The 26,238-nt window shown below is 43.4% G+C and overlaps 1 protein-coding gene across 1 annotated transcript in view; it reads right to left on the bottom strand.

The window, feature by feature from the left end:
* ryr3 (ryanodine receptor 3) overlaps positions 1-26,238 on the bottom strand; it is a gene marked incomplete at its 5' end in the record, with an annotated part of 111,735 nt that overhangs the window by 34,693 nt on the left and 50,804 nt on the right. Inside the window, 27 exon segments of the mRNA XM_079291030.1 lie at positions 289-421; positions 1,584-1,698; positions 2,127-2,400; positions 4,906-5,040; positions 5,409-5,511; positions 7,591-7,791; positions 9,023-9,632; positions 10,433-10,645; positions 11,365-11,591; positions 12,674-12,760; positions 13,203-13,365; positions 16,270-16,430; positions 16,542-16,590; positions 16,691-16,854; positions 17,063-17,271; positions 17,891-18,065; positions 18,298-18,503; positions 19,495-19,639; positions 19,797-19,956; positions 20,419-20,502; positions 20,978-21,081; positions 22,375-22,479; positions 22,779-22,995; positions 23,242-23,434; positions 24,266-24,507; positions 24,771-24,904; positions 26,112-26,230. Coding sequence (XP_079147156.1) covers positions 289-421; positions 1,584-1,698; positions 2,127-2,400; positions 4,906-5,040; positions 5,409-5,511; positions 7,591-7,791; positions 9,023-9,632; positions 10,433-10,645; positions 11,365-11,591; positions 12,674-12,760; positions 13,203-13,365; positions 16,270-16,430; positions 16,542-16,590; positions 16,691-16,854; positions 17,063-17,271; positions 17,891-18,065; positions 18,298-18,503; positions 19,495-19,639; positions 19,797-19,956; positions 20,419-20,502; positions 20,978-21,081; positions 22,375-22,479; positions 22,779-22,995; positions 23,242-23,434; positions 24,266-24,507; positions 24,771-24,904; positions 26,112-26,230 — 4,728 coding nt within the window.

The raw sequence follows: 26,238 nt of genomic DNA, 5'->3' as shown, positions 1-26,238 counted from the left end.
TTCATGTTAAATGTCAAGTGATCTACTTGACTTCTTCTCTCAATATTTCTCTCCTCCACTATAGCCTTTAACTTTTTCTCACCATCGCATATTCCTCTTCTGAAAATCTTTTTTTCAGTACCTTCTGTTCACCCTTTATGCTTAAATTTTTCCATAAATCTTTAAACATCTGTCTTCCTCTCTCAGAATGATATACACCAACTGCAATAGAAGAAAAGGCTGAAAGGCAACTGTCAAAAGATAGAAGGAGAGTAGAGCGTCTTCCTTTGTGAATCCACCAGTACTCACCCAGCCCGACACTGCTGTTCTCCAGCAGGTAGCTCAGGTGGTCAAACATGGCTTTCTGGTTCTGGCGGCTAATACGACAGAAGTAGCACAAGAAACGACAACAGCTGGCCACCATTTTCGGGAAGGCAATCTCCTGTGGAGACAAAATAAAAACACAAACGTGAAGATGTGCTAAAGTCCAACAGACCCCTCTTTTTTATTTTATTCAAAACTTTACTTTTATTCACATTTTCAGGCAAAAATAAGGGGTTGACATGGGCAACATTAAACTTGTGACCTACCATGATGACGTACTTTTGTGGGCAGTGCGTAGGTGGAGGCAGAATAATTCAACGGAACGTGTTAGTTAACGTTCATTAATAATGAAACTGGAATTAGAAAGTCAGCTGGCTTACTAGCCAGCTGACTTAATAAATACATTTCATAAATAAAGCTTTGTAGTTGCAAAAAGTATTATTTTCTTGAAACGGAACTCTCTCCAGGACCTTGAGTTGGTAGTCTCAGCCCAACTTTACCATATATCATTCCACTCATCTTCAGATCTCTTGAGTCCTGATTCTTTCTCCCATTTCTGCTTGACATAGACAGTCGTGTACTTTTGGAAGCATCAGACCCTCAGGTTACAAGACAACTATTTTGTAGATGAAATCTCCAAATAAGCCATAGCAGGGCCTAAGGTCAATTCTAATCTATTGGATATGCCTGGATTTTATTAAAATCTGGGTTTAAAAATAGAAAGCCCATTCTTAAACAGTTTTTTGTAGATTGTTCGTTTTTTTCACCTTGATTATGTAACAGAATTGTAACATATCGTTAATATATAAGCGCAAGAGCAAATATTGCAAACCTTTTACACTTACAAGCTGTGGTAATGCCACTTTATATGGCCACAGTTAGTGAAGTGCACATATCGAGTGGCAGTAAACTGGTCTGGAATTTATGTCCGAGACTTGTGTGATGAGACCGTCAGTGTCAGATGTGAAGGCCTGAATGTCTCTCTGAGGTCTTCCTGTCTAGGGTTTAATTCATGCTTGGCACTGGATGTGGCATTAAATCACAACCGCTTCTGTCAGCACTGCCCAAAAAGGACAGGCTCGAGAGGCCTCGCTCTCACCCCTCTCTTGCCCTCTCCATTACCCTTGTGGCTTTTCTGAGTATTAAGTTGTTGATCTTGGCTAACTTCAATATAACAGTATAACAGTTCAGGAAGATACATTTGAACTAACCTCCTCTGTTCAAAAGGCAGGTTAAAAGTGCGAGTCTCAAAATGTAAACATGTGGTCACGCCTTCGTACCTGCGACTTGTCACTTCCCAGAACGTTGACCATGACCTCCATGACGGTCTCGTGCATGCCCAGCACTCGCATCAAGTTGGGATGTTGGTAGAAAACCTTGTTGTTCATGATGTCACTGGGAACACATGGAAATAATCAGTGTTTTACATTCCACATTTTGCAGGTAATATACAGCACATTGGAAATAGTGCCCGACAGGGTTGGTAATATATCACCAAAAACATTTTTGATGTTTTTTTTTGTAATTTAATTTGGCTGTCAGTGCGGTGACGTGGCGACTTTCCTGCTATAGTCTGCAACATTTGGAGCGAGTGCTGCTAGCTACTTCTATTAGCAAAGAGTTTGCAACACTGGGTCGGGTTTTTTGGTTGTATACGTTTTTAGATCTAGCGTATACTTGCTGGTTTCTCAAGACTACCAACTCTGTCTTCAATGCATGTGTGTAATTATCATTAACAATCATTATTTCACATCACAAATTACATTGAATTAAAAAAAAAAAACTTGAGAAATGTCCGCGTTTATTGCAACACATTTTCTTACCCGAGTCCATCAATCATGAGTTTCTCCTCCTCCTTGCCCATGCGTACCGACAACAGAGACCTAATTTGACCCAGAGATGCCAGCAGGTTAATGGCATCCTGCACGGAGGCGGCACTGATGGTGTAGGAGTTCTTCATGGCCCGGAGCAGCTCCCCGATGCAGTCATACTGCCTCCTCAGCAGGCTGAACATCACTCTGACCAGCTCTGGGTCCTGGATGTGAGACTCCTGAGCCCAGCTGGTTATGGTCTGGGAGATCAGCTCCTTCAGGTTAGCTGGAGAAGTGACAATTCAACATGAATGAATGAAATTTATTTATAGAGCGCTTTTCACAGACATAACATCACAAAGTGCTTAACAGAGCAGAAAACCACGGAACTGTTGTATCCACAACCAAGCAAAGAGTGATGATTACTGACTTAAAAAACATCTTTATGTATTTCTGTACACTGAAGTACATGAGTGTACTTTACAGTAATATCAAGAAATATATGTAGTCTGGGAATGCAGTTTGTCATTCAGTAAGTGTGATCCGTTCCTAACAGACATGACAGTCCAGTCAACAGTACATTTATTAAGAGACAAACTAAATGTAGCATTTGACATGGTGTGTCAGAAAGACATAACTGTGATGGTGGTACACATGGTGTCCACATGTCGAAATGGGATTTTTTTGGATGTTGCATATAAAATATGAAGCCGTCATCTCTAGAACTATCGAAACATATGAATTATTTGTGTTGCTCCCTTGTTCCCTCCTCTTTCTAACAATGCAAAACTCAACGCAACACGAACAACATTCACTCATCATTGAGCAGACCTCGACTCTAAAACGTTGGGATTAGAATATAATGATCGACCTTTTTTTAAGCAAAATGCAGCCACTAAAATAGCTCCTACTCCTCTCAACCTTCTCTTCCTGAAGTAAGGTGACTTTAAAAGGTTAGGGTGTGATTGACTTTTGCCTGTCCTTCAAAATGTCTAAAATTGTTTCCAAGGACTGTTTAGAAACAGCTGTGTGCTCTGTTCCCCAGGCACCTCAAAAGGTTTGTCATTTAAGAAGAAATTGGATAACATGTCTCTACCTAATGCATTAGAGCACAAAGTACAAGATAGATGTGTAGAAACAGATGAAAATAAACTGAAGGGGAGCTTTATTTTATATTTTTTTAAGGTGTTTGTCTGGGTAATCCTTTAAAACTTTGTTAAAAATGGTCCTATCAAACTTAAATCTCACAAGACAAGCAACAATACAACTGGGCACAACTACAAAGACGCGGTGGTGATAAATGATGTAGCTAAATGCCACACCTCTCCAAATCGCACATTGGTATTGCAAAGCTATCGCGACAACTTTGAGTGTTTAAGTCAAACAGCCAAACAAACATCTGTGGTGAACAAAGGGTCAGGTTGGAGCAGAATCCTAATGAGAGACAGAGACACACACAAGAGAGAGAGAGAGAGAGAGAGAGAGAGAGAGAGAGAGAGAGAGAGAGAGAGAGAGAGAGAGAGGTGAAGGTCTCGCAGATTCACATCTGCTCTGCATCGTCTCGACCAGCAGCTCCCACGGGAGTCATCACGAACAAACTAAAACTACCCTGTCGGCAAGCTATGTCGCAAATGACCACACACAGTCATTATGGTGCTGTTTATAAAAACATTTTAGAGCTGATCCAAGACGGGTTTACAGCACTGCGTTGGCCGTACTATTAATTGTGGCTTCTACAAAAACATCAAAGCTGCCATTTGCTCCATTTCTTTTTTCTAAATACATGTAATGAAGCACAACTACACTGTATAGTCACTTACAAAATAACATGGTAGTATTATCTTCATGAATTATATCATGATGTAGTCAGTGTACTTGAAGTAGATGTGGAGTGAATTAAAGAAATGTAATTTAGGAGAACTACATGGTGATCACCATAAATACAACAACTCGTTAGAAACAAAATGATAATAACGTTTAAATGTTAAAACAGATGAGGATAACTGACATTGACGAGGAGCAGCTTGTTTCCTCGCCCACCATTTATTACTTCATTATGATCTTCATGTGATGCAGAATCATCTTGAATCACATCGTCTGTGCACTTGTGAAACGTTTGAATTGTGCATGCTAGGTGCGGGGAGGCTGGAGTAAGGCATTCAAATTCACAGCAAAGAATCTTTTAGTGGCTGTCCATTGGTCTTTTCCTATCTGAAACAGAACATCGCCATGCTTTCAGCAAAGAGCTGCAGAAAAGAATAATGGAACCACAGACCCCAGCTGGAAGCAAAGAGCTTGTTGAACTAGTAGCCGGGCAGTGTCTTATGTTCTGTATATTACTTTATTTATTTCAAGGTTCTTTCAATACCAATTTGGCGTTTAATGACACATCAGAAAACACTTTGTCATGGCTTATTGCCTTTCCAGTAGACCTTTAGATATGAAATAGATATTGATAATATGGCACGACAACAAATAAAATCAGAGTAAGTTGTGTAACACGGAAATTAAATTTAAATTGCTAAAAGCTAGTCTCCCACTTCTATCTGCATCATTGTATAAAGTTAAGATCCAAGTATCATATGAAGTCAGTTGAAAAGAGTAGAACATGATTTTTTAAAACTTATTAAACGTTAAAGCTGTTGCGAGACGTTAGACGCGCTCCTGTAGTTTGACAGTTGGTATTTGTATATTGCCTTCTGTAAAGTCGATTGAAATGACTTTATGCTTCGGAGGTTAATCTCTGCATCCGATCCCCATACTGTGCTACCAGATGTTCCCAGTGACTTACTGGGAGCAGCCTGCTCCGTCTCTGTGGGTTCCTTCTCTGTCTTCTGAGGCGGACCTTTGATTTTGTAGACTAAAGCGAGGAGACGGCCTTTTATCGAAGTGTCCTGCTCTTCCTCATCCTCCTCCACGGGAATTCCTGCAAGAGGAAACACATTTCTGTCAGACACTCGGAAAATCAACATTTTGTATAACGTGTTTAAATATGCAAAAAAAAAAACTTGTGATACTAAGTGTAGAATGAGAGGACATAGAATGTTGGTGTTTCATTTTTTCTGATAACAGATAAGCCGAAAACCAATGTGACTTGTCGCCTCTATTTCTCACCAGGCATTTGACGAGTGCTTATAATACCCCAAAAAATACTGGTATTTTTTTTTTGAGTCAAAGATCAAGAAGAATCCTTCTGTGCGAGAAGATATCCTTCCTCAGTCGCGTACAATGTATCAACATCAATGAACCAAAATCAGCACCATATGTAAAAGAATTGAGAGAGCTGGACTCTACCACAGTGCAGTCGCAATTCTTCATGGAAGGAGTTGAGTTCTTCCTGGATCTGCTCAGGACATGGGCAGTCCTCCCCTGCAGTGAAATTCAACAGGATGTTGATCTGCAGGTTCGATGTAGAGCGTGAGGAAGGGAATATAAAAATGTGTTTTCGAGCGCCGGAAAGGATGAGGATGAGGAGATAGAAGGGTGAGAATTGCACAGTGTAGTGTGTGAAAGTATGAATAAGAGGAGGATGGCATACAGAGCAGATAGCACCATTATTATTCTGAGCAAAAACCCAACGGCAGAAACTAGTCTCCTGCAGTGAGTGCTTACAATGGCTGGTTAGATAGTATCTGTCTGATCAATGCAGACAGAAATAATCTGACGACGGGTTCACACTGGTTGCTGACGCATTGCGAAGCACAATGATTTTCAGAGAAGCTCTGCCTGGTGTCCTTTGGCCGCCCACGTAAACCAATTCGGCTGAGCGAGCGAGAGAGAGGGAAGAACATGTGCAGTAAAAATGGTTATCTATAAGCAACAGTAGCTTTAATGGTACATTTTTCTAAATAGCTACTAATCTGCTGTGTTTGCTGTATGTCACACGCTAACAGACTAAATATACATGAGCTGCTTCCTTGAGCAAAGCAGATGCAGAGTCCAGCTTCGACTATTCTGATGTCTATTTCTGGCATGGCTTTTTTAATAAACCATGGGAGGAACATGCAGCAAACTTGCAGAATGTCGCCTACAGTATGCACCTGCTGCTGACCGCTACAGGACATATGTTTCAGGGGATGAGCGTAGCTGTAGGCATGTGCTTATCTGCAAGGTTTTGCAGCTCATAGGAAATGCAATTAAACATTTTGACAAGTTTGCATGTCAACTTTTGGCTCGCTCTTTAAGTCACAGCGGTGTTGCATCCAACAACGCGTCACTAAAGCGAGAGATCTGAGCTTGAACAGAAACAAATGGGACTTTCTGGCGAATGGCCGGACAGAATGATGTCGTACTCCTTCTCTTCCTCTCTACTCTGACTCGGAGTATGGGGCCGATTCATCCGCTACAAAGATCTGAGCCCCTGGCACTTCAGTGCACTGATGCAGTTATTACACACTGGGCTTAAAAAGTACTGAAAGCATGTGCTGTAAGGGAGAACTGAGATCCATTAATGTACTTCAGTTTGGTTATAGCAGCAAGATCAGATACTTCATCACTGGCTCTCGACACATTTGATGCTTTTTAGATCGTTATCCATCAGAAAGCAGGAAATGAAAAGTAGTTTTCTAAAAGGAGAACAAAGAGAAATGTAATCATTAAACCGTTCGATGATAACATGAGTGCAAGTTGGTCAAGCCATTACCTGTATGTCTAGTATTTAAGGTGCATACACACAAGGGTAGAGCTAGACCAATATGTCGGCCCTTATGTTATTCAGAACAAGAGTCATTGTGATTCAATCCCAATTATGGACCTTGTGAAGGATAATAAACAATAAGGGTTACATACGTGGCGCAATGAGCCTGACCTCCGCAAAGTGAAAAGGGCAGATTGCTTCAACATGTGTTGTGAGAGTAAATAAACTGTCAGGGGGATTCTTTTGATCTGCTGGTGTGATTTAGGCGTCCTAGCAGCACCATCCCCTGGTCAAATATGTATATGTGTAAATTTAGCTTCTTTTTTTTTTTTTTTTACACCTGATTTAAACCTTGCAAACTATTTCAAATGCCGACATATAAATTAGTGGATTGATTTTGATTCTACAGTTTTCTCACACAATGCATCCTGACCGGTAAATCCCCTTTGGGACTAAAAACTATTTTCTACTCTTAAATGTCAGCTTTTGTTTTACCTCTCAATGCACGGTCAACTCACTCAAAGTTCACTTTCGCCTCAAACTTGGCCCAATTTCCCCTACGGCAGTACCAGCTGAAACTAAAAGTCACTCAGTGAATTACAAAACCCTGTGCTCCAGTATCGGCCTCCGACTCTGAAATTGAAATGATCTAAAGGGCATAGCTATAGGACGCACGCACGGCTGCACGTCAATTAAAATGGAATATTATTTTTCTCCCTCAAGCTCAAGTACTCATCTACGGGTTATGTTCCGCTATAATAAACCACACTGAACATAAATTACGTCTCAAACTGGATGTAAACTGTTCCTCGTGGTGCCTGGTCCATTGCAGTATAGTACCTGCTCATGTGGGGGTGAACGGAACTCTTTCGTCTTCTTGGCAGTGACGGCGGCGGACATGTTGAACGCCAGCATCAGCTCATTGTAGCGGAACTTCTGGTTGAACTGCAGCTTGGACACGAAGCTGTCGGAGAAGGAGACAATGGCCTCGATGCGTTGCTTCAGCTCGCAGTCACAGAAGTAGTGCAGCAGCTCACACATCTGAGGAGAAGATATCAATTCAGCAAGGATGGCAATGGAGAGTACTTTCAGAGGTAACGGTTTCTCTTTCTCTCTGTGTGTCTGTATTGTTTGATGTGGCTTTTAAATGAGATCATTTTCATATAAACTGATGTAACGTTGTCTGTACGTTAAACAGAGAGAAACCTCACATATTATTCGATTATCTTCACAATGCAGAGATTGTAGCTGTCTACAGCATTTTGGACTTTTTGTCATTGATAGGAAGATTAGTATTGTGATGGGAAAATATGTCAGTCTACTGTTTTAGGGTTAAGGAATGTGAGGTTTAGAAGAGCAGGCACTAAACCTTGTGTTTTCTAAATGATTCTCGTAAATTTCGGATCCAGGGGTCTTGTGATCTGTTATCTTGTTATCTGTTTTCCTGTGCATTATTTGTCTTCAAAGACGGCGACACACAGAGGTCTAGATTACGGTACTTCCTGATGAGCATCAGCTGAAGAGCATGACCCTCTTTAGGTATTTATGATGGGTGACGATTCACAGGCTTTTTCCGTCTCTGCGATACTGTGACTTAAATCTTTGACCAGTTCACAGTGACATCAAAGGACGCATCTGGCTGGGTGTATCCATGGTTTATTGTGGGGCAAACTGATAAATAAAGGGATTCGTAAACCGGCCATAAAGTGCCTTCAGGGTATCGTAAAGACAGGACACTGTGCTTCAAAGAAAAACATCTGCCTTGACTGGTTTCCTTCTTCTTGTTTATTCTTGTTTGCGAACCAAGATAACAGCATGCTGACTGAGGATAAATGTCCATGTATCTGACTATGTTGTCAGAGCACCTCTCGCAGATGACGGTGATGTGTCTGTGAGACTGTGTTCTCTTTGCTTGCAAGCAAATAAATTGACTATTACAACTTTGATCGTTCATCCAGACTCTGTTTCATTTGACATTGATGAGAAACATTTTACACTCTTCTCCCGACTATTCATAGAAATATTCCACAACAGTATTCATCCACTGCCTTGTTTTGCACTCGTGCAGTCACTCCTCAGTGAGATAAATCACAAAAGCTTTGAATTGCTGACAAATGAGGAATTGGTGCACCAAATCGGAAGAAGGGAAATAAAATGGGGACGTTTTTAATCTCATTAAAACCTTGGAATATTAATAGATGGACTTCTATTTCCAATCTCGCATCTAATCTCTGACATGTGTGTGCGTGTTTTCTGTGATCATTTCCATCACCTGGCGTTTGACAGACTCGGGCAGGGACTTCTCCAACAGACCTCTAACTTGCGGTTTACTTTCCTTTGTTTCCTCCTCTCCGGCCTCCACAGCCTTCTCCTCATTCTTGCTCACATCCTCCTTCTCCCCCGTCACGGCCACCTCATAGCCCTTAGCCTCCTCTCCCTCCTTGGTCTCCCCGAACACGTTGGGGTCAATTAGGAGGAGAATCAGTCGCACCTCCTCACTGGTTAAGACTCCCATGATTAAAAGCGTTCCAATCAGCTTCAGGATGGGGACAAACTGGTACTCCACGCTGCCGCCTACCGGGTCACGGATGTGCGTGCCTCCGCCCTGCACAGCCTCAGAGAGCATACTGATGGCTTTCTCTTTCAGGGTGCCCAGAGGGATCTGGGGGCTGTAAAGGTACTGGGCGTGCTTTGTGTTGATGATGCCGACGGCGGAGAAGTTGACCCGAGGTTTGAGGGAGGTGCTCAGGTCAACGCCAGGCAGCGAGTGCCGCTTGGACTCATCAGGGAACAGCTTGATGGAGCGAGTCTCGTCCGTCACGGGGATGATGAACTCGTTGTTCATCATCAGGCGAGCCTCCTTTGCCGTCTCAAGATGAATGCTGGCAGTGAGAAGAAGAATCAGTTCAATCATCGTCGGGAGGTTTTGGCCATTACCCTTGTCAGGAAGTAACCATTCACTATTCTAGGCTCATAAATTAATTTCCCGATGTGGTATAAATGTGCAATTTGTAAGATGTTACAGCTCCACAGCACAAAATGACCTCAATATATCTGTGGGAGGTGACAGGGTTGTCGATCAATACCAGTGAGTCAGCAATTACCTGATGCTGAGTTCTCAGATGCATTGTTGTTTATAATCACAGTTCAAAGCAACAGTCCTCCTACATGGATGTTCACACCCTCCACTTGAAACTGCATTTTCAGTGTTAATGGAGGTAAGCACGATGTCGGGAAAGTAGCAGGTGAAATGTACCATGTGTGATGTAATTCAATTATCTCTGTCTGTGGTTTATTGACATTGTGTGAAAAAACTCAATGTCAATAAAGACACAAAGATGTATTCTGACATATGAACGTTGTGGTCTCGTGTGTGGCTCCGTCACTTGACGATGTTGTAATAAGTTGCAATTATTTCATTGTTCATCATTAAATTCCATGATGAATAAGAAAATTGACAACGTCTCTGCAGGAAAATAAAAGATGTTGAATTTTAACACTTTTTTTTTAACACCTTTTTCTGCTAACAGCATTATATTTCCCACTACAACTTCTACTTTTCCATTTCTCAAATGCAGACAAAAAGCCAATTTCAAAAACTGCAGGAAGGCAAGGAAGAATAAAAAAAAAAAGAAACTCATCTCCGACTACGTTCAATGCAAAACAAATGCAAATGCCACACCTGATTAGCACATTGTAGAAGCCGTCTCTCAGCATGCCGGAGAGGTACTGGTTGTCGATGGTGTTGAGGAGCTGCGTTTGGTCCAAGTGACTGCAGAGGGCGTGAGCAACGCGGGTGTTTCCCAGGGCACAGAGGGCACAGTACAGCTTCAGGGTGTGGTAGTGGAACTTTCTCAGGTCTTCATGTTCAGACAACTCCAGGATGTCCAAACACCTAGAGAAGAGCAGGAAACGAATGGGATGATGGAGAACCATTTACACTGCAGCAGTATATACTAGGTGGCACACTAGACGTTCATTGTTTTTACCGATTGACGACATGACAATATATGCTTGAGATGATATACCACCTGCACACGATGGTGACTGTCCCTTATATTTTTCACTGAGGCCAGTATCAGATATAGGTATGATTTTTGAAACAGTTTGATAAAGTTTCTTGATCTGACGGGTATTTAATTCACTTAATTTGACAAAAAAATAACATTACCATCTGGCTATTTATCCAAAAATGGTTGACAAAACAATCTTTACTGAAAGCCAGTCATCATTTTGATAAAAATTACAATTTATGATCGAGTATGTTATCCATATCGGCCAACCCTAAGATGAAGAAACAAACTCCAAAATGATGTGATAAACGCATCGTTACCACATTAACTTTGAAACGATGCTTTTGCAACTGAAAGCGCGAGAGTTTATGGGCAATGTGGTCCTAATATGAACAAAACATTGTTTAAATGATTGTTAATCATTTACTAAGGTGTTACATAGTGTGATTGACAAAGAATCATGGCTCTCGTATGGCTGAGGGGATTTTTTTCCCGATGGTGTAAAGACACCATAACAATGTGGGACTGAACAAGTCACATACAGCAAGTGTAGCTGTTTGTAGATCAAGTTGTAAGTCTACTTCACATCCTTGTTGCACACCTGTTCTCCTCAGGTATATGCACGGCCAACATCTCCAGCGGTTCGAGGCACTGGACCACCCAGCCATGCCTCTCGCTGACCCGAGCAGTTTCCACGTGGAGGAAGGTGTTCGGCATCCGGCTCCACAGCACGGCCACGATGGTCTGCACATCCAGACGGGGCGGGCACTGCGGCACCGGGTTCCTGTGCTCACTCTCAAATATGGCAGACGAGAGCGGCATCACATCCTGGGAGAAGAGGGAGAAGAACAGTACGATGAACAGGAAAGACAATAGGAAAAACAATGTTTAACTCGTTGATGGACCGTGTGCTTTTGCTCTTAATATTACAATTTCTTGAATTAATATGTTGATTGTAAAAACACTTCTAAGGCATTAAAAAATTCAAGAAGATGCTAAATCGTTATACCTACATGGTCGTCTATTAATTACAGTTACGAGGCGTGTACAACAATACTAGTAAATTAAGAAGACTAAAATGGTTTAAAACAGGGGTCTCAAACTCATTTTCACTCCGGGCCACATCAGCATCATGGTCGCCCACAAAGGGCCGGTTGTAAATGTAACTACTCGTAACATATTGTTAAATAACTCTCTGCATTGATTATTGTTTATTCAAGTGTAAAAATATTGTACATGCAGTTATATAAATGTAAAAATATATTTAAGCACATTTCTGTTGTTATAACTTAGGTTATTTTAATTTAGGGTTAAGGAACCCACATTACTCTATCAAAGATCAAACTATTAAAGAAAATATCAAAGACACATATCACACAAGTTACTACAATAACTTTGTTCAATGCTTAAAATCCTTTCAAGGGTGCGTTTGCACAATCCCACGTGAAGTATTTCATGTGTTGTAAAGTCACGTTTAAAGTCTTCAATGTACTCACAATACATTTATATGTCAAATGTACAGTAACCAGCCAAAGAGCTGCTCCTGTGACTGTGTGTTTAAGTATCTCATCATTTTGACTTTCTATTTCAGAATTATGACTTTCTATCATAGTTATGACGTTCTATCTCATAACTTTGACTTTCTATCTCATAATTTCGACTGTGGGGATATTTTTATTATCAAGTCTAACTTTAAAAAAAAACAAAAAACTTTTATTTCCCCTTTTTTTCTTTTTTTGCTGGCGGATTCGCGGGCCACATAAAATGACATGGGGGGCAGCATTCGGCCCGCGGGCCGGGAGTTTGAGACCCCTGGTTTAAATCGTTCTACTCGTTCTGGCAATACCCACATCCAGTACTGCACACCGTGTCCAAGCGTTGCAAATTGTTGGATTCGAAAAGACACTAACCTTGATCTTGACAAATTCAAACTGGAAGAGGTTTGCACTGGTAGGGCGTACAAACACAGCTGGGAAGAGCTTAGTATTTGGCTCCACCTGAAAATAAACAAAGTGCAGTCATCAATATCATAGATTTCATCATTTAGATTTACAGGAGTTAATAACGCAACAAAAGGAAACAAGTCAGATCTGTCCTGAACAAAGCCCTGAGAGGAATCTAAGTTCTTATTCAAATTCTTCTTTCAGATCATTGCAGATCTGATGCTCAGCATTCTGCTCTTGCTCGTGTCAGAAGGCTTTAAACCTCGAAGCGCATGGATTAACTGGCATTGTAAATCCAAGTTCAATACGTATAAGTTGGACTATTGATGACATCTGAGACAAATGATGAGAGAGAGGAGAAACAACTGAAGCCAGAAAAACACAAGAAGCTTTTCATCAATAACAGACAAAGTAACATTTCATGGTCTGGTCAGGTATTCAATACGAGTCGTTAAAACTCCCCTGCACCCAACTACTGTGCTTTTGCCCTCATTACCTGATATGTGGTGGACAGCTCCTTGCCGTTGGCAGTGAAAGAGACGAGGCCAGTGGCCAGGTCAATCAGACAGCCGATCTCCAGGTCAGAGTCGGAGCGGCTGGAGGAAGACGGGCCGACCGCGTCCGCCCCACACACCATGTAGCAGTTGCTCCTCTGGACACTGCAGCAACAGCAGACAATGAGCTTGGCGTGCATAAATCCACGTGAACACGAACAACCACAGGACAACAAAGATTATTGAAAAATAACTCATTTGTGCACAATATATTTTCATTATGTGTCACATTCATCGATCTGTAGTGGGTCTTGCCTCATTAATCATCATTACATTACACACAGAATGTCTCTTCCCCATTTACTCCTACTACTGGATGGAAAAGGGAAGATACAAAGTCAATATATAGTCTTTGGTTTCTCAGCCGAAGATACAGCGCCACTCCAAGGTCAATTAAGGCTTATGGGTAATTGACGATGATATAGGTATCGTGTTGTTTTTTGGGTAGTACAATGCTACATGTTCATCTGGACTCCTGCAGCTTTGCTATCTTTATATCAAGCACCGCAATTGGAAAAAAACGTTTTGGGAATTAATTGTGTTCTTTTTTTGTCGGTCGTAGGTGCAGAAAATGTTATGTGGGAGTTCGCAGGTAGGACCCAAACGCAAGACTACAGGAGACAGAAGTTACTATTAACAGGTTTTATTTCGAATGTGTGAAGGTGTGGAGCCCGTGGTCCGACACCAGAGTGGCAGAGCGACGGTGTGAGGCCCGTGGCTCGACACCGGAGGGCTGGCAGCTTGACGGCGAGAGTAGTCCGTGTCACACAAGGAGGGCAGAGCGGCGGAGTGTAATCCGTACACACAAGGAGGGCAGAGGACGCCACGGGGTTGACGCGGGTGAAAGACGGTACGACCTGACAACCCCAGACTGCAGGGCCAGAGCTTATGTAGTGACAGGAGACTCATTAGTGGGCCCTGAGTCTGGTGTGTCAGGCTGCAGGAGGTGATCGGCTGGAGTGTCCTCAGCTGTGCACACTCAAGGGTGTGGCCATGGAACATCAGGTCAGACAGGGATCCTGGATCCTGACAGTACGGATTCCAGACGTACAACCAGACACAAAAAAGGGCGGCCGGAGGGGGTCCGGAGGAGGGATGGCCCCACAGCTAGAAGGCCGGCCAGGGTGGGCGGAGGGGGTCCGGAGGAGGGGTGACTGGTTCTGACCGGCCACGGGGCTGCAGAAGAGCCTCGGCCACAGGTGCTCCGGCGGACGGCCGGGCGGAAGGAATCCGGCTCCGGACACGGGTGCTCCGGCGGACGGCCGGGCGGGCGGAAGGGCTCTGGAGAATAGGATGCTGGTGCAGCAGTGGCAGGTACTGGAGGTCTCTGCTGCCCCGTGACGGCAGCGGGCACGGGAGGTCTCTGCTGCCCCGCGACGGCAGCGGGTACGGGAGGTCGCTGCTGCGCAGAGACGGCAGCGGGCACTGCGGCGGCAGGAACTGGAGCTGGCGCTGCGGCGGCAGGAACCGGAGCGGGCTGCGGCGCTGCGGCGGCAGGAACCGGAGCGGGCTGCGGCGCTGCGGCGGCAGGAACCGGAGCGGGCTGCGGCGCTGCGGCGGCAGGAACCGGAGCGGGCTGCGGCGCTGAGGCGGCAGGAACCGGAGCGGGCTGCGGCGCTGAGGCGGCAGGAACCGGAGCGGGCTGCGGCGCTGAGGCGGCAGGAACTGGAGCGGGCTGCGGCGCTGCGGCGGCAGGAACTGGAGCTGGCTCCCCAGTGTTCCGTCATAGGGAATTGGAGCCGGCACAGGGGATTCCCAGACCGGCGGAGCAAGGACTGGAGGGAATAGTGCAGGTGCTGGACCTGGTGGAGACCTGACTGTCCGGGCTAGTTCCTGCACGAAACAGCCAATCCGAGAAATCTCAGCAGTGACACTTCTCACCTCCTCCAGCAGGCTGTTAGGGCCGTACAGTGTAGCTGCTCCTGTGGTTGCTGGGTCCATTATGGTCAGGTCGTTCTGTTATGTGGGAGTTCGCAGGTAGGACCCAAACGCAAGACCACAGGAGACAGAAGTTACTATGAACAGGTTTTATTTCGAATGTGTGAAGGTGTGGAGCCCGTGGTCCGACACCAGAGTGGCAGAGCGACGGTGTGAGGCCCGTGGCTCGACACCGGAGGGCTGGCAGCTTGACGGCGAGAGTAGTCCGTGTCACACAAGGAGGGCAGAGCGGCGGAGTGTAATCCGTACACACAAGGAGGGCAGAGGACGCCACGGGGTTGACGCGGGTGAAAGACGGTACGACCTGACAACCCCAGACTGCAGGACCAGAGCTTATGTAGTGCCAGGAGACTCATTAGTGGGCCCTGAGTCTGGTGTGTCAGGCAGCAGGAGGTGATCAGCTGGAGTGTCCTCAGCTGTGCACACTCAAGGGTGTGGCCATGGAACATCAGGTCAGACAGGGATCCTGGATCCTGACAGAAAATGGATCGTCAGGATTTTAGTTTTCTCCCAAACAGGCCTGCGAGGCCTCTCAGGCTTCCGTAGTTTTATCAATAAAGACAAAATCCTTTTATCAACCTAAACTAACTTGTGAAACTGTATTTGTGGTTTCAAATGTTACCATTGCCAAAGTTTGCTCATGTAAATGAATTTTCCATATGGACAGGGACTGTGACATTTTAGAAGTTATTGTCCAATATACTTTGGCCTTTTCTTTCAATACCTTTTCTTCGGACAGACAGAATTGATTGTCGCCCTCCCATCGATACATGTTTCAGCCCCTACAATGATGGATGAACTTAATGAATTCCACTTTGATCAACATGTTAAAAAGGACGTTCATTTCTGAAAACCTATTTCACACGACGTGCTCAGGGGCTCTGTGCAGAGCACGATTCACACCGTGGCCCTCAAACAACATTGTATGAACAACATTGAATGACCTTCCCTGAAGTACTAAAAGGTGACACATTTTTGATATTCTCAGATACTCCGACTCCCTCGGACAACCCAGCAAATCTGCTGACTCCACGTCTACATTACACCTCTCTACGTTTCATGATAGCTTGCCTCTCGTGGACTCGGCCCCTCTCATCTCCCAGAGTGACAGTGACTGTTCGGGTCTTGCTGAGGCTGAAGTTCTTGCTGTAGTAATGATAGTCCGGCGTGACCCAGCCAACCCACACCGACGCAGGGTCCTGTCCAGCAAACACTCTCACTGAGTGGTAGTACTGCCATAAAAAAACACACAGCACAATAGTTTACGCACGACGAACAGAGAGAAGTCGACCATGAAATATGTTTTCAGATTTGTTTCTTTGAATATATACGAGGTGATTTACAGTCGTGATGCTTCCGTAGTCAACAGTTCCATCTTCTTTTGGAGGATGGCTGCGGAGGAGAAAAAAAACAAAATGCAGGTTTTAAGAACAAGGGAATCTTTCATAAAAATACTCTCCACTGCTGCTCCAGTGCCGTGGTGATGTCTGACCTGAGTTTTCGTGATTCGTCCAGTATCTTGTCTGCAGAGTAGAACTCCACGGGCATGCTCATTCTACAGTAGGCCATGTCACTGTTGCTGTTCTGCGTGCCAAACGTCTTGTGGGTGACCTTAAGGCAGGGAGGGCTGTCTACCGTTCCGTCAATCCTTGTCACCTGAGGAGTCAAGAGTCAGGGGGAGGGAAGGAACATCCAAAGAAGGGAATTGAGACACATCATCAATATGTCCATTATAGCTATGTTTGTATGCTTAGAGCAAGTTAAAAACTGGCCAAACACTGAATCACTGGTTATCAAAGCTGTTATAACATCTAAAAGGACAATCCCAGCAGCAACAATAATAACAACGAAATGGCTTTTTCACCTCGATATGCATGTGGCCTTGGGGTATGTTGACGAAGGTGGGAAGGCGCTTGCTGAACCACATGGTGATATCTCTGTTCATGTTGACGCCGAAGGGATCAAAGCCTTCCTGGAGGCCACACATGGTGTAGTACTTAAAAGCACTGGCGTTCTTGCCCAGGTTCATATATCCAATCTGAGACGTGCCCATACTGCACACAGGGATGAAACCTGGAGGAGAGTTAAGGGAAATTGGTGGGTTAGCCATCCAGTCATGTCATCCCTTGTTGCAATGGGAGAGGTTCCTTTCCTGAACAAAGTTGGAAAATCTTCCTTTGCACATTTATTAAAAACCAACTTAGATGTTTCAGTACCACTAACAATCTGTGATCTGCCTCTGTGCCATCAAGAGATAGACTTACCGGTAATTAGTCCGGTGAATTTAAAAGCCTGGGGAAAATAAATCTCCGCACATGCAAGAAAATTATATTAAAAAAAAATAATTATAAAACTTGATTTTGTTTTGCGCACATAATTTTACAAAAATCTGCACCTTTATTAGCCTTAAAAAAATCACATCAGTGTACTGTCATGTATGTAAAATGTCTATACAGCAGAATCCATCACACCATCAACTATGAAAATGAATTTGAATCATTTAACTTTATTGAAATGTGACTCTCTGTCCTGGCTCATTTTCAGAGTAATGGGCCAAAGTCTCAATGGACTTCATTAGGTTGCAACATCATGAACATTTTGTAGTCCCACCTCTAGAGATGCTGTGGATGGAACACACGCAGAATAAATGAACGAATTAACGCGAAAGTTCTGTGGATCGCGGAGCCCTCACCGTCCTCCGTCTCAAAGTCAGCGAAGGCGAGCTCGGAGCCTTTGCTGGTGATCATGAGCTCTCCGTTCAGGGTGAAAATCATGGATTTGTCCTCCATGTTGATCATGCAACCGACCACGTCGCCCTTTTTCCAAGGATGTCCAAAGTAGCGGCTGCCTGCGTGCATTCGTCGACCCTTCACGAAAAAAAGGCAACGTTTTTTCGCAGCATGTATCATATGATCCCTAATCACTCATAAAAACTCATAAAAATTGTACAAGCTGCGAAAAATACTGTGGAATCTATTTCGCCCAAATGTTTCGACTAAATAATACATTTTCTCCACCAACATTTTAAATATATCTCCTTTCACACTGATTCATCATTAGTATTGCACCGTCCACAAAATCCCAACAGAGCTGGTTTACCATGTATCCGTCGAAGACGAAGGCCTGGTCATCTGTTCCTAGTTCCACATCGGGCCTGCAGCCTGGTCTGGCCCAGCCAACCCTCATATCACCTCCACTCAGTGCCTCAAACTCAAAGTACCACTTTCCCGTCTTCACCGCATACGTCTGCTCCACACGGAAGAAGCGGATGTTGTCGACGCTCTGATCATTAACCGCATGGAGGGCTAGGTGAGGAGAGAGACAGGAGAAAGTGATGCTTTGACTTCATAGGTACATTAAATACCGACCGACACCAATAGCAGATGAAGCTAATGGTACGCATCGTTGTCAGTGTCAAATTACATTACATCCTGGCTATGCCACTAAATATGAAAATATTCAGAGCACTTACTAAATATACCGTAATAATTAGTGCTTACAATATCCCAGCAAAGATCTTGGTGTAGGATAGATCATGGTGTATACCATAACATTTACAGATGTAGTTGCTTCAAAATAAAAGCTTTGAAATAACAAAATAACGGGGGACTTTAATTGGGAAGAATTCATAGGAAAAGAAATGTACTTATCAGAGAATTAGCAGAGCTATGTTAGCAGCTGTTCTTCAATACAAACAAGTTTACAAATACTTCAACGAGGAAGAGAAAGCAGAAAAAATAACAGGGTGCAGGCTTTTATTGTGATGAATTTATGGAAATTAAATATCTTCATCCACTGTTTTACAGCCGGTTCTTTTGACCTCGCAATAATCCAATCACTGTCCTTTTAGGCAGGTTACACTGAAGTGTCAAGAGCGGACACACATATGTTAACACAGCTGAGTTGCGATCCGGCAAATCCGGTCACAAAAGCCAAACTGAAAAGACAAGTGTAACCACGGTCTTTGTAGCGCTAGTTCACAACAGTTTCCATCGTTGTTTTAATAAAATAAAAATGAATTCTATAGTCCTCTTTCACTTGACACTCAAGCTGTATGTTATGTAGGATTTGGACTTAATTCTGCACATCACCACTTTGGAAATGCTAACTGGAATACAGATGTGATGGCAGACGAGTATACTGAACTTCACAGTACCTGGTGAAATTAATGTATACAGGTTTAACTGGCCAAACACATTCAATCGTTCTAAATAGCACCTGGCGCTCTATATATTTAACTTAAAACAGGATTCTTAAGAGTTTTGTATGTCAGCTGTGTCAGCAATATGGTCTCACCCTCCTGGTCTGGGGGGTCAATGTCATATCCATATCCAACCATGGTCCTGATGGCCTCTCTCAAGCTGTCTCTGTTCGATTTCTTAGTGCGCTCGTCCAGAAAAGCATATGGCACCAAGCGGGGATTACGCCTGCTCTTCAGATCCTGACACAAACAAGAAAAACATGGAAGTAGGAGAAAGACGAGCATAAAATACAAGTAACACTCTTCCCGCAAAAATCTTCAACAAAATATCTACTTTATCATCAACTATAGTCTAATTTATCGCCGGGACCAGTATGTCAAGAATAATGACTGTTACCTGCTGGATGCCATAGGTCCATCCTTGTTTAATTCTGTCTTTGGCCCACACGTTGTGTGCATTCTCGGCTAGTTTATCAACCAGAACCTCCTGACCTGCAGTCAGTTTCACGTCAGAGAGATCAAGTGGCGCAGGCTTATAACCATTAGACATCATGTAGCTGCAGAAGGAACAACAACGTATTTTATAAAACAATCACGTTCCCATTTCCCTGGACACTACAACACTCAAATTGGGTAAATTTATATCCAATTACATTTTGTTTTCATCTTTAGTGGCAAGACCAATGTACAACGATCAGGCATTACAGCTTGAAGGCAAGGGAATAACATATCAGAGTAATGTTCTCAATCAATACAATAAAAATAACCAATACAAAGTACATCTGCAGCGACTTATATTTGGCAGCGTATTTTCCATGTGCTTCAGACTTTCGCCCTTCCAGATTGAGTGTATTAATCTTACAAAATGGTACAGTTATAAATGTTGGTAAAGTCATTTTGTTACAGGGATAAACCACAACATATAAATGATGTAAACGTGATGCTGTCATGAAACACACAGCAAAATGCATCATATTTCTTTCTAGGATGTCATGAGAAAACAAAACCTGCTAACTTACTCTTTGGGAAGTTTGATTTTCTTCAGGTCATCCTCAGCGTTCGCATAGACCTGGGCAACATGGCATCCAAGAGCCAACAGGGTCCTGAGGATGAAAGAGGCATTTGAAACAGAAAAAGAGAGATAAAGACAATAACTGACATCAATACTCAAGCCCCATTACACTTTGTTAGATGTTTCAACCTTACAGTAGCAGAACCCATTGAGAGACTGCTGCATTTTAACACAGCTCATTAGCCACTGATGAATCTTAGAAGATCAATAGCTGCACCGCAAACAGCAGTCGGGTATAGCTGTGTGGATACGTGGCAGTTATTTAAGCATTTGGCTTGGCTTTATTGAGCCAAGCCAAATGTTTTGACAGTGAGGTGATCAGTCAGTAGCTGGCTCAAATAAGCTTTCTTACAAAAATCAATACTGGCATCCACTCAAGAGATGGAAGTCATTAGAAGCACTGCTTTAATCTGAGCCTGAATCTGCTTCTGCGCAGCGTTCAGCAAAGAGCAGAGGCAATTCCACGAAGAGATAATTGGATTATTTAGCCGACTGCTCGGTCTTACTTAAGTGTTTCGCTCGACATCTGCACGTTGTAGTTCCTTTCAGTTTCAGGCAGCTTTCCGAAATCCACAAGGCAAGGGTGCTGCCTCTTGTTGTCATCCCGAACCTGAGGAGAAAGCAGTTGGGCGTCACTACTGTTCGCTTCACTACAACAAATGTGGAAGAAGCCTGGCTCAGTGTTTAGAAATTTTAAAAAGTGGACTGCAGCTGACTTTATCTGAAGTAGACGTTGACAGATGCATTTTTGTTTGTTTTGCACGTGGATTAATTCAAGCCTCAGGTGTTTTTTTTAAATGAAGCAGATTCAAGCCTTAACGAGCTCAGAGAAATGAGTCCCAGTGGAAAGAGACTCCGCTGTCAGCGATCCAGTCGAGTGAAACTCTAAACAAGATGCTGCCTGTGACTCTTTCTCTGATAATATTTTGTTCAAAACATTGAAGCCGTATCCAACTTCACTACTATTCTGCTTGCCAAGTATGTGCTGCCTGTCCAAAGAGCCTTCTGTCTTGGAGTCAATCAATGTAACTTTGAGCTCACTGAGGCTTGGTACAGATTAAATACCAAGCAGCTGCTTGGACCTAAATGTGGCCCTTAACAACAATAATAAATGAATTATCCCTTTGAGTGGAGCTTTAGCCCAGTCTTACCTAATGAGGATGTCATACGCTTGGAAAGTGAGACTCTCGTTCAATTTGCTAAACGGCTGGTGTGACGAAGGACTCGGTGGGATTCTGCGATAACCACTACAGTACAAAAGAGGCAGCGCGTGCGCTCAGACTTCTTACAAACCGCTCTTTGTGGAGGCAAGAGGCATTAAAACGTGTTTATGTTGTAAAGGTTGACTTCTGTTACCCACTTCCAACTGAAAAATGCAGTTTCTGATCTCATAAAAACAACAAACCAGAAAGGGTTAGAAGATCCTTTGAAGATGTGCTTGCTAATGTGTGTCTTCTTACAGCAGGAAACATGCCTTCGCTTTCTCTCACAACCTTTGAGAGAAAGCGGGTATTTTTGATAAAAATGGCAAAGATGAAGACACTTTCTTTACATGTTTCTTTCTTTCGCATGGAAATTCCTGAAACTGAAGATTTGATTTGTCAACAAAACTTACCTAAAATTAAATTGGCTTTGAATACTTGAGAACATAATGTTCAATGTTCATTTGATTCTTTATCCTCCATTTTTCTGAAGGCGTTTACAAACAGGCCCGTATCAGTACATTGAAGCGGCAGCCAGACCCAAACTAGTGCCAGTTCAAGAGGACAGAGATTTTAGAGGTAATCAGCCATTAGCCTGCATTTTGCTAGAAAGGGCTCAAGTTGACATTTGGCACCCGCCGTCTACAAATACACCCAGTGTGTGTTTGTGCATTGAATGTGATGATGGACAGCAGCTTTACCTTGCCATAGGTCCAGCCTAGTTCAATCTTGTTCATCCCCCACAGTTCGTGGATGTTTTCTGCCAGTTTGTCCCGGACGTTGTCCAGGTGAGGGGGAAGAACAATCTGCAGAGAGAGAGAAGAAGGGGGACAGATGGTACAGTTGGATGATAAAAAATACGCCAATTGGCCAACAAATGAAGATGGTTGTTATTTTTGTTCTCCTGACTATGCAACTGTTAGCGTCCAGTGGATTGTAGAAACGTTTGCAAATCAATAATTAATGTAAAAGTGACTACAGTGAGCCTTCAAACTTTTAAAAATATGTTCTCTTGTTTATTTTATTACTTCAAATTTTCATAATATACATGAATCTTGAATTTACTGATGCAAAAGTAAGATTTCCTCGCTGGCGCTCTGCTCACCTGGCTGGTGTCAACTGGAGTGGGGACGAAGGAGGCCTGAGAGAGGAACTTGGTGTTTCCCAGCAGGTCACGAACCCCATCGTGGTCCCTCTTGTAATCCTTCACCGGCTCTACATGCATCTTCTCTTTGGGCAACAGCGCCTCATAGCACGGAGAGTAACCAGCGGGCGGCAGGAACTTGAAATCTCCGTGGCGTCCACCCAACAGGAAACGGGCTCTGAGATGAGAAGTTGCACAACATTGCAAGATGTTATGTAATAACTCTCAACTTCACCAGTGTATTCTAAATGTCTCTTTACGTTATTTTTTCAACGAATGTTGAATTACATAATACAAGGGCTGCAATCTCTCCAACTTTTCGTTAATATTTCTGCCACAAGGTAATTATGTACTTAGTAAGACCTCGTATAAATATCATTAAAGTTTCTCATCTCATCTCCCATTTATAAATGCGGAGCCTTACTTGACGCCTGCAGAGAAGCTGAGGACAGGGAAGAAGAATCCATCGGTGTTAAAGTCCTCGAACATGCCCTGGACAGGCTGCCCGTTGATCCTGAAGGACATGCTGGGAGCACCCAAATCCAGACAGCAGCTGACCACATCGTCCGAGTTCAGCAGGTGCTGGTTAATGGAGGCCACGGCCCTCGGGATTCGCCCTAGAAAACATTGGGCAGAGACGGAGAGGGAGGATGGATGGCTGTTACACCAGCAACGTCATTGCAAATGTAGGGCAGGATGATGGGCGAGGGGGAGAGAGAGGGGAGCAGAGAGGCGGAGAGATGGGGGGGGGGGGGGTGAGTGCTTTAAAAGGGATGACATGAAATGAATGAGGGGAGGTGATGGATCTTTTAGTAGATTTGGAAAGGAAGAGAGGTGAAAAAGGTGTTATGCTTTTAAGGTGAGAGCAGAGAATAGGGGGCATTCAAGGACTCAAAGGCCTAAAGCAAAGCAGACAGTTGGCTAAACGAGATGCAAACACTGATGTTGTTTTCTTGTCGGCAGAGAACATGTCTGCATGTCTTTAACTGGCCTTCACCTTTGTGGTGTGTGCAGCTTGAAGACATTAGGCATGTGATGTAAAGTCCTGAGGGAAGGTCTAAGGTGGAGGTTTTAGTGGTGGAATTGTATATCACTGGCAGTGCTTTAGTAAATAGAGAGAGCAACCTAGAGAGGGGACCGCGGGCTCCTGCATTATTCACAGTAACTTCTTTCAAGGCAAAGTCCTTCCAAATCCACAAGACCTTACTTTTGTATTGCACACCACGATTTGGAATTATTTCACCGTAATGGTGCAAATGATCAAAGAAAGATATTTACCAGTATGTACGATACAAAATAGATCCAAGTCCAACGTAACAGAACACACTTTTTTACTTGTAATTTACTTGTATTTGCTGGCTTGAAAAAACATCTTAAGGTTAAGTTAATGCAGAACAACCCACTCAAACCAAGTAGCCAGTGGTGCTGGCCTTAAATAAGATGCCTACCTGACCAGAGATGAAGTCCATCAAAGCTGTAAGAGTAGAGGTCATCCCCGACACCATTGCCACCCCATCCTTCTCCTCCACCGGGGTACGGAGCGTAGCCTTTAGTGTTGGCCCAGCCTACCCTCAGGTGTGTCGGCTGGCCAGTTAAAAAGTGGTCCACCTGGTCGATCACCAGCTCGAAATACCACTTCTTGTACTGAGCTGAACCTTCAGCCACGCCCAGGAAGATGTTCGGCCTCATACTGGAGGTGATGAGAGAGAAAGAATAAAAATCATTGAATCATTCTGTTGAACCCCAAAAGCCACACTTTCTGATTCAGAAGTGGCCCAAAATGTTCTCCAATCAACCCATCCAGAACATCACCTGTCTCCTAGGAGGATATTTTAACGTTTTGGCACAATAAGACACAACATATATTTAACCAGCTACCACGATGGCACTAAAACAAGTTTGAACCCATAAACACTTATTCATAACCAGTAAGAGGCTTTCCTCTTTCTTTACCTCTGAACATCATTGACTAGTCGAGTCTGAAGCAGCAGGTCCCTCTTGGGAAGCAGGTTGTCGCAGATCAGATTCTGGTTGGCTCTCACTGCCACCCCGTTACAAACACAGAGGGAACACAAGACATCCAGAATCTGAGAGAGAGGAACAATGGAAATAACCTTTGTTTTATAAATACGTTGCACAAATGTAAAAGAAAGTGCGTTGACACACCCTAAGATGAAAACCCACACCTTATTTCTGAGTTGTTTGTTCAGATTCTCTGCAAGCTGCCATGCTTGTAGCATATGCACACTGTATACAGGCCCTACACAACCATAGACTTCCAGCTGCCATTCATAAAATGACAGCTGTTGTTTACGAGGATACCCTTTTATGCCTGCAACAATTGACCCTGTAAATTGTGACTGTATTACACCTTGTAAATTGTGACTGTGACAATGTCGTTAGATCTTGTGACGAATATTAAATTGTTAGTTTAACTCGACAGTGACTGAAGTTTGAAGACTAAAGGTGTTATTCTGTTTTGTCCAGTAAGTGTAACTTAAATTGTTAAATACTCAGAAGAGAATAATGAAATAATTAGGTAGACATCATGATTATGATCATGTATTTCCCTGGATTTAGGAGACATATTTGTACATAAGATATTTCTGAAATCACCAGTACCACATGTAGCTTTGTACAAAATATTTGGATTTTTCAGCGTAGTACTTCATCTCTTGATTGACCAAGGAAAACATGAAGTGCAACAGGCTGTAATTGACCTCTTCCTTCACCGTAATAGTTACTATTGTAATTGTTGGTCACGTTAGCAGTGGTGGAAAGTGGTCCTAAGTATTGGACCGGAGCGAAGTATCTCGGCGCTGCAGTAGCATGAAATCTTTCACCAAATAACCTGACCTGCATGTATTTGGACTGTGGGAGGCAGCCTGAGAACCCATGCTGGCACGAGGAGACCGTGTTAGAGTAACATGCTAGCGTTAGCATGTTAACACCCTGTTAGATAAAATGCATGGTAACTATAGGCATGTTAACATGCTAACATTAGCATCCAGCTCAAAGCACAGCTGAGACTAATGAAAGCTTAGCGCGAGTCATTTAAAACAACCACGAGATGAAGCACAGTTGTGTCTCCATAGCTTTCATCCACTCAATATTTTGTTTGTCTACTTTGTTATGAGCTAGACAGCTTCAGTGACTTTTAACAGTATGACACTACTTGAACTATTAAACATGGTGTAATCCAGGAGTTGAACTCAATCGTTGAAACCAATCGAATTCAGTCTAAAACACCTTTCGCTGATATTTAGGCTACTGCGTACACGTATTTCTGCCCACCTTATGGTTGCGTCCATGCTTGTAGAGCAGAGAGATGATGGATTTAATGTGACCTCTCTGAATGATGTTCAGAGCCTCCGGACTTTCTAACAAAATACAGTGGAGGACTTCCAGGATCCCTGAGAGG

This window comes from Melanostigma gelatinosum (assembly GCF_949748355.1).
Source record: "Melanostigma gelatinosum genome assembly, chromosome: 19".
Lineage (NCBI taxonomy): Eukaryota > Metazoa > Chordata > Actinopteri > Perciformes > Zoarcidae > Melanostigma > Melanostigma gelatinosum.
The sequence above is the reverse complement of the archived record's forward strand: the minus strand, read 5'-3'. Positions and strand labels throughout refer to the sequence as shown.